The 9,078-nt window shown below is 42.2% G+C and overlaps 1 protein-coding gene across 1 annotated transcript; it reads left to right on the top strand.

Annotated features, from left to right (window-relative positions):
* Window positions 1–677: 677 nt before the first annotated feature.
* On the top strand, window positions 678–7,202 carry LOC135555572 (protein LSM12 homolog A). The gene is made up of 5 exons (XM_064988120.1): window positions 678–839; window positions 3,934–4,067; window positions 4,745–4,854; window positions 5,396–5,522; window positions 5,627–7,202. Exons 1-5 carry the CDS (start codon window positions 713–715, stop codon window positions 5,717–5,719), a joined length of 591 nt encoding a protein of 196 aa, XP_064844192.1. The 5' UTR covers window positions 678–712; the 3' UTR covers window positions 5,720–7,202.
* The last annotated feature ends 1,876 nt before the right edge of the window (window positions 7,203–9,078 follow it).

The following is a 9,078-nucleotide window of genomic DNA, read 5'->3' as shown; positions in this document are numbered from 1 at the left end:
ATGGTGGGTCCCCAGGGCAAGTGTCCAGTCCGTAATCGGGCCCTGGTCAGAATCAGACCAGTATTATTTCTATACTAGCATCATGAAATTAGGCTTCACGCTTGTAACAGGGAAGTCAAAAACATATCTTTAGAACTGTCAACTCCACATATACATTTATGGTGGAAAAAATAAGATTAATGTGAAATGCCAAGAGCATGGATGTTTTACTCTGGTGCTTGTGATGAGGGATGTTTATAAGTATGGTAAAAGCAACCCTCAAGTTCAGTCTCCAAACAGTGTGAGTGAATTAACTAAATGTTTTTTATGCATAGGCCTACTCACAAATATTGCAACATCTTGAGAAGTACTATTGCCGCTGTTCGTGTGCCTAGTAGTCGAACTCGGAAATGTCGGACTTGATAACTGGTTGCAGTAATACATGTGCCGCGTTCAACCAGTTAGCACGTCGGATATTTCTTTCTTTGACATGGACAAACCATATGACTTTTATTGTGGCGAGAAGGACTTCTAATAAAATATTACTAGATCGGGACAATTTAAGGGTCCAGATCGGTTAAACTCGATCAACCAGTCATGAGGTGGAGAATTGGACCGCCCGGGGAAGTGTGATCAATCTATGACAACGCCCATCAACATTCCCTATCGGTAGTCAGTGACGCCACGGCGTATATTTACGTAAATCTGGCGCTCCCGTTTCCTGGCGGAGAAGATGGCGGCTCCTGGACCGGGGGAGTATTTCAGTGTCGGGAGCCATGTCTCCTGCCTCACCTGCTTGGGGCAGCAATTGCAAGGAGAGGTCGTTGCCTTTGACTATCAGTCCAAGATGTTGACTTTGAGTATCCTTTTTACCGTTTTCCGTTGTCACTAAATCGGTGGTCTTCCAGGCTGCAAGGGGCCTGGGGGTAACTGGTCGCGCTTGCCAAATTGAGATCCGCGCAAGCGTAGTCAGGAGACTAGCTAGGGAGCTAACTAGCTTACTCTTGATCAAAACGTAGCTAACCACACGATGTAGATATTGTTCCGTTCAGTTACTTTAAACCTTGTTACTTTATATTTCAAGCCAGGTATGTCAAGTTTAGAATCGGCATGATATTGAGTTAATGTTTGTTGTTAGCCAGCTAGCTATCGAAGTTGGCATGGTATTGTGCCATAATGCTACCTAACTTGCTAACCCAAGCTATTGTGGTCAGCGTTAGCACAGTCGGTCCTTGTATGGATCACTATCTGGCAGCTCCAAGGGGCGTTATGCCTGGCAAATTCTTAGCATGCAGCTAGAAAATGGGCTAACTGTTACTAACTAGAAGACCACGCTTAGAGTTGTAGTATGCTCTAAAACAATGGTTATTTAATGGCTAGTCATGCAATGATGTAGGTAGCTACCCACCCCAAGTTAGCTTACGTTGTCGAAACTGACACGCCATGATTCACTGGTGACAGTTTTAGAAAGGAGTGACTGTCAAGTTCTTGGGTTAGCTAGCGTTAGCTAGTGTTAGCTCGTAACTGTCTACCTCAGTACTTTGACCCCTGTCAAGTGTTTTGTAGCGAACTTGAGAAATACATTAACTATATGCAAGTTCTTAGTTGTAGCTATATTGGAAGATGGCCAACGTTACCTAGTTGCTGTGAAATTTGTTATGTGAATGTGCAGACTTGTATTTCATGACATGAGGGATGTTGATGGGATAAAGCCAGGTGGATTTCTTACAGGCAACATTTGGAGAAGACCTATACAGTATAGGTTGGGTGAAGTTGAGGTATTATACACCTCTTGCGCTTTTAGCCCAGAAATTTATTTTCAGGCCTGCACAGAGCACTGCTTAGAGAAATGGGCAGTCATGAGAAGTGCAACATTTGATATGCTGCAGAACTCTTAGGAAGCCATTGGATTTGGACTATATGCTCACACAGACATACATTGCAGAGCACTAAGAATTCTGTTTGCGTGGTTGTGCGGGCCAATCTTCCACCTCTGCCTGGTATAGGGCAGAAATGCCCAGAGTCAGGCCACCCTGTGATAGTGAAATAACTGCAGCCACAGCCAGGGAAAGGAATGTGATTTGTCTGTCAGTCAGCTGTTATCACACTGCATCAGCATTGTGGATTTCAACCGTGTGCATTCCATACCTTCACGGTCCGGTGGATGTCAAACAGGTCTCTCTTACCTGGCTGGAAGGTAGTACTGCCTCAATCCTCAGACTTTGCTCAGGTTAGAGGCATTTTATCAATGTTAGTTGATGACTCGCCCTTGTTTTTAAAATGTTTTTATTGTTTTTTTTATACAGATCTACAATGTTATGGTTAAATCTAGTCTACTTTTTTGTGGATGTTGTGAGATGCATAGAGGGCATGTTCCCAATACTCTTCAAGATGTGTATCATGTAGGCCTCTTCACTTGAGGTATTTTGCTTATGGAAGCACACTGTGACATGTTTTCAGGGTGTCACAATAGCATAGTATAGTGCAGGGGGTAAATAAAGCTTCTAGATCCAGTCATACCCTCATGGCATGTTAGGTTGTTTCCCTTGAGCCTGGTGAGTCACTGAAAGGTCATGATGTCAGACAGGAAATCCACAGCCCTCTATTACTGTTATGGAGGAAGTGCAGCAGCCATAAAATGAAGGAACCTGAATGAGTTCAGCTCTGAGCACTTTACCTCTGTCTGCCTTGTAATGAGAACTTTTCTGACCATAGTAAAGACATAGGCCTTATTCCAAAACTTTTACTCATATCCAACCTGTTTTTTATTTGAGAAATAATTAGCTTGGCTCAGGGTTTAGTCTTTTTGGGAAATCGGTTGAAGTGCAGGTTCTGTGCTGCCTTCGGTTGTTGTGAGGTCAGAGTCTGTGAATTTTGTCTGTCGCCAGACTATAAACCGTGTCAAGGGGGGTGAGCAGGCTGCTACTAGATAGTATCCTTTGAGTTTTCTTTAACACAGTTGGGTGTTTGTGAAGGCTACTCTTGGCAGTTGTGCTTCAACCGTATGCCCCAAAAAATGTTTTCTGCCTTGTAGGCTATTTGCCCTCTTTCGCTCCACAGTATTTCTGATATCCATATGAATTGTGGCTCGTTCATACCCAGCCTCCTCCCTTACAAACAATGCATTGGACTCTTTGTCCCCTCACTTAAGTTAGCGGAGTTGAAAGGGGATCTCCTGGTGGAGTCTATACACCTCATGCCGTCTTCAAATCAAATGTTGTATTTGTCACATGCTTCTTAAATAACAGATATAGACTAACTGTGAGATGCTTGCTTCTTAACATCTCATTTGAGAAGTTCTGAGTGGGCTATTCATTTTGTTTAGCTGCTGGTGATTTGTTAGGCTAAGCTCAGGACTTACCAGTCAATGTTTAGGACTTCTGTTATGGGTTGTAACAGTCTGCATTGTTTCTTGGGCAAGAGGCTGTTCCTGGACTGCAGTGGTGAACCCTGGACCTGTTTCCTAGGTAATGGGCAAACATGATCCCAGGATGTTCTGTTGTGCGGAGGCTGTTGAATGACAGAATAGAGGGGGGGTGACAAAATTTCCATCAGGGGATCTCCAGCACATGGCAAAGTTGGATTGGTGCTGTGCTTGGATTTTGTGTTCTACTAGAGTAGAATATGTTGTGCTCACTTTATTAGGCCTATTTGGTCAGTGGTTCACTATTGAGCGACTAAATTGCACTATTGTAACTAGCTGAAGTATGCCATTCAGAATGTGTGCTCTGACTTCTCCTTAAGCTCAATAACTTACAAATGTTGTTTTACCTCAGGTCTGGAATAGCCTAATGTTTGTTGAAGAAGTGATAGAATTATGATTCCAGCTGATCCATTGTTTCCCTCACATACAAGTCCTGCATGTATATTTAGTCTAATACGAACTGCTGCTTATTTGACCTCCATTCTGAATGTGTCATACATCCTATTTGCCTTGACCCACTGACCTTTCAGAATGCGCCCCCTCCAGTGGAAAGGCAAACGTCAGCGACGTGATTCTGATTAACTTAGCCTATGTGTCTGAGGTGGACATCATTAATGACCGCACTGAAACTCCTCCTCCACTAGCATCTCTGAATGTCAGCAAGGTAAGACCAGCCAATCACCACTCCTCACACCCTCCTTGACACATCTCCTTCTCATACCAAGTAATGACGAATCATCGGACATCTGGTCATTTTGTCATTAGCTTTATCAATAAGTCCTGCTCTAACACGAGTCAGCTTATTGTGGTTCAGTCAGACTAAAGACTGTAATTAGTTTTGTCAAGCTGATTATTCTAGTTGAATCAGGTGTGTTTATGCTGGGCTGAAACAAAAACTTGCACACCCATTGGTTTTCAGGACTGGAATTGGGAATCCCTGTCCCAACACGGAGTCAATGAATTGTATAATTTTGGGTGCTTTCACATGTTGATTGGAACCATATGTTTAACCTGAATGGATTGTTTGTCTATTTAAAGAATGAATTGCCATTGTCTTGCCCCCCAAAAAATCCTGAAATGTTCCATCACCATATCATTCAACTTTGGTCGGCATCAAACAAAACCCACCTGTTCCACATTTGACTAAAATGATCACTAAGCAGTTTCTAATATTTGTTTGTATTGCTAACAGGTGGAAATTCCTTAAAGTTCCTTTCAATGCCAAATACATTTTTTTCTTTTTACATTAACTTCCAAGGGCTTTTGGGGTTCTCAGTTGAGAATGTTGGCTATTGTGAACAGCTCTAATGTTTTGGTTCTCCTTTTCCAACACGCCTGCAGCTTGCCAACAGAGCACGGTCGGAAAAGGAAGACAAGTTATCCCAAGCATATGCAATTAGTGCTGGAGTCTCTGTGGAGGGCCAACAGCTATTCCAGACTATACATAAAACGTGAGTATTGTCTCTTGTCTCTAATACTGGGGATCTGCTGCCTCCATCTATAGAAACATCCGTTATTTACTTACTATGATGGTCAGAAAAGGCTGTTTTAATGAAAATGTGCTACCCAATGCATTTAAATAGTCTCAATGGATGTTGAAGTTGCCTTCACTGATTAGTTGACCAGTTTGAATGCCAGTCTTTGATTCAGTAATGTTTTGTTTTAAACCCTATCAAATAGTATGAATTCCATTATACCTCTTGGTTCTAGTGTTGATCCCTGATTTGGCCTAGACTATGACTGTAAGTCTTACAGTACCAACACTGATTGACCAATTTCTAATGTAAGCTGTTAATTCTGTAATCTTTTGTTTTAATTTGTTTGTAAATTTTCTTCAGCGTTGTTGATGTTCGATATGCACCTGTCCACCATCCGATACCTGCTGCATGGAGTCATGTCTAAATGTGTGACCTGAAACCTTTAACCTCAGTACCCTGACTAAAGGCAGCTACTGGGTGCTTTTTTTCAAAAACATTCTCCATCTCTCTGTAGCATCAAAGACTGCAAATGGCAGGAGAAGAACATCATGGTGATGGACGACGTGGTCATATCCCCACCTTACCAGGTGGAGAACTGCAAAGGCAAAGAGGGTAGCGCTTTAAGTCACGTACGCAAAATAGTGAGTATGCCTTCCCACCATTCATCCACCATTGAGGGAATACAGGAATTGCAATACTAGAAAGTTGATTGAGGATAAAATGTTACTTGTCTTGTCCCCTGCAGGTGGAGAAACATTTTAGAGATGTGGAGAGCCAGAAGTCTGTGCAGCGGCCACAAGCACAGCAAACACAGAAAGACTCCACCTTATCATCTTGAGCCGGAGGTTCAGTCCGGATAGGGGGTGTGGGAGGGGAATTGGTTGGGGGAGGTCACAACGTCAAAGGCAGTTTTGGTTTGTTCTTCTCTCTTCCCCCTCCCTTCAACATCAGAGGTGTCCAACATTTTGAACAGGACAAAAGGGGTCCCAATCGAGAGGGAAATATCCAGTTCATTTTTAAAGATAATCTAACAAAAGTAATCTCAATTTGCCATCATTCCCCACCCACACCTCTTACCTTCCCTTCTGTTTCTTCTCTCCTCCTGCCGTCAAGCCTGCTCCTCACTTCCATTTCACAGAGAAAAGTCACTTGATTTCTATTCATTGGTTGAGCTATTTTCTAGTCAATTCTCATAAATTTGAAGAGTAGAAATTTATGGTAAGAGATAAAGGACCTTTTCTAATATTGAAATACTCTTTGACAAGAACACTAATTTTAATAGCTTTCTTGAAAGCACATGGTTATTTTTTTAACAGCTGACTGAAAGGATGCCAATAGTGACGCGTGTGAATGGGATGAATGGGAACTCTCACAATCTTACAAACATGCACCCAGTAGGTTATTGAAATTGCTGTTTTCCCTCAATGGGGGAAACACTCAAATCGTGTTAACATTATTCATCTGACATAAAATAGACTTGAAATACCTCCTCCAAATTGTCCTTTCAGAGAAAATACAATTTGTAAACACCCATTTTGGTTCTAGTAGCTTGAAATATTTTCATGAAATGCTTTCCTTTTTTCCAAACAGACATGACTGTCTGCTTTTACCCATAAGCTCTTGCTGCATGGTCCCACCTAAACTAAATATGCTCTGTTTTTCTGTGTATAGTTTTAAGTCTGGAAGATAAAGGGCATGTGTTATTTTAGAGTAGAGGCTGGGCTGTTTTCCTCTTCCCTTTCATCCTTGTCCCTCATGGTCTTTGATTCTACAATACAGTACCTCTTCCACGATGGGACCACATTGAAATCCAGCTCTTTTCTTACACTCTCCATCTCCCACTCCTATTGTCTACCGACCATTGACACACTTTGGCAGGTGAAATCTGCTCTTCCGCCCGACTCAATGCATTCCTCCCATGTTCGAACAAGAAAAAACAAATGAATTAACCACGTTGGCCAATATCATATGGCGTGCCACTGAACCGTGTGCGATGAGATCGATCTCAGTTCTGTATGGGATGCTTTGTATTCACTTTTGGAAAAAATGTACTTAAAGATATCTTGCCATGTTTGAGACTGGGATGGGGAGCAGGTTTTCCAAATGGCCCAAAGGCCCCTATCCCAGCCTCGTGTTTATAACAATGTAGCCTGATTGGAGGCTCGGCCAGTGGGGTTAAGTTGTGACAGGCATCCGCGTTGTTTACCCGTCCACCGTGTGTCAACGAGGCTGCCGTTGCCAAGGTTTCCTTCCCAGTATTTTATTTTTTATTTTTAAATAGCTAGTAACATGGAAATAAAAAAAGGAGGGAAAAAAACGAAGTTTGCAGTTTGTCATGTTTCTTCTTTTGGTCTTTGGTGTTCATGGTTTTCTACTTTGGGATGTAGCAATCAGTCTTTCGTTCACACTCATATCAAAATATTCCTCTCTCAGGGGAAAGGAATTCATCTTCAACTACTAATTGTTTTGTTAAATGCATTATTTCAATGTTTTATTGAGCTGGGTCATCTGGGATCGATGAAATGCAAACCATTTTTGTTCTCTGCTATGCCTTCAAATTGTCAGCAGAGGGCATTATTGAAATGTAAATGAAGGTGAGATGTATGGATGTGATAAACATGCAATGACCATGTCCATTCAATAGGTCATATCAGACAGTATCCAAGCTCTAAGGTCTTGCCTTCATTAAACAATAAGTATCAACATAACAAAGAACCGTGGCACATTGTCAGAATTACACGTAATGACATACCTACAAATCAATTTGGTGAAATGCCACAAATGAGTGTTGAAATACTGTATGTTCCCTATTCACTCACTCAATGAATTAGAGTAGGCCTGCCGACCTGTCATGCGAAATTGAGGGCCTCTAGGGGCATTTGTGGGCTGCTCCACAATCAAAAATACAATGGAGATGCACTCAACCAATTAAAGGAGCCTATTCTTCCCTATAGAATGGCATGCTTAGTCACTCATATTGTAGTTTCACTCTGGCTTTGGTTCTGACTTTTTTTTGACCTCAATTAAATCATTAATTCAGGCTGAGAATAGTTTTCCTTTGTCCAGGACTCCATGTACAGAGGTGAAACAGATCTGAAACCGTACGCTACATAAATCAAATTTTATTTGTCACATACACATGGTTAGCAGATGTTAATGCGAGTGTAGCGAAATGCTTGTGCTTCCAGTTCCGACAATGCAGTAATAACCAAGTAATCTAACAATTCCAAAACTAATATCTTATACACAGTGTAAGGGGATAAAGAATATGTACATAAAGATATGAATGAGTGATGGTGCAGAGCAGCATAGGCAAGATACGCGTTGGTCAGCGGGAACATGTATGAACCTATTATTCACAGTTTCCCCTTTATTACCATCTAGAACCCCTCCAGGTGCAAATAATTGTCCATCTATTAATTAATGTTCAAACTCTGATGGTGTAGCAACTGGTGGCATGTTAAACTTGTTGAGAAGAATATTGTTTCAATGGATGCCTTTACAGTAAGAAAATGCTGTGGTGTGGCAAGTTTGGAATATGTTTGCGAAATGTATGTGTATATATAAATCTATTTACGTAAGTATTCCGATCCTTTACACAGTACTTTTTGGAAGCACCTTTGGCAGCAATCGAGTCTTCTTGGGTATGTCGGCACAAGCTTGGTACACCTGTATTTGGGGAGTTTCACCCATTCTTCTCTGCAGATCCTCTCAAGCTCTGTCAGGTTGGATGAGAAGTGTCGCTGCACAGCTACTTTCAGGTCTCCAGAGATGTCCGATTGGGTTCAAGTCTGGGCTCTGGCTGGGCTACTCAGACATTCAGAGACTTGTCCCGAAGCCACTGCTGCGTTGTCTTGGCTGTGTGCTTAGGGTTGTTGTCCCGTTGGAAGGTAAACCTGTGCCCCAGTCTAAGGTCCTGAGCACTGGAGCAGGTTTTCCTTTGATCCTGATAAGACTCCCAGTCCCTGCCACTCAATAACATCCCCACCGCATGATGCTGCCGCCACCATGCTTCACCGTAGGGATGGTGCCAGGATTCCTCCAGATGTGAAGCTTGTCATTCAGGCCAAAGAGTTCAATCTTAGTTTCATCAAACCAGAGAATATTTAGGTGCCTTTTGGCAAACTCCAAGAGGTCTATCATGTGCCTTTTACTGAGGCTTCCGTCTGGCCACTCCACCATGAAGGCCTAATTTAT

This window comes from Oncorhynchus masou, chromosome 15, assembly GCF_036934945.1.
Source record: "Oncorhynchus masou masou isolate Uvic2021 chromosome 15, UVic_Omas_1.1, whole genome shotgun sequence".
Lineage (NCBI taxonomy): Eukaryota > Metazoa > Chordata > Actinopteri > Salmoniformes > Salmonidae > Oncorhynchus > Oncorhynchus masou.
This window is presented reverse-complemented; position numbering and strand designations above follow the sequence as displayed.

Excerpts from the sequence above, each read along its gene's own strand:
- LOC135555572 (XM_064988120.1), top strand. The coding sequence starts at position 713 with ATGGCGGCTCCTGGACCGGGGGAGTATTTCAGTGTCGGGAGCCATGTC. Across the intron at positions 840-3,933 it reads GTCCAAGATGTTGACTTTGA|AATGCGCCCCCTCCAGTGGA; the intron begins GTATCCTTTTTA and ends CTGACCTTTCAG. Across the intron at positions 4,068-4,744 it reads CATCTCTGAATGTCAGCAAG|CTTGCCAACAGAGCACGGTC; the intron begins GTAAGACCAGCC and ends ACACGCCTGCAG.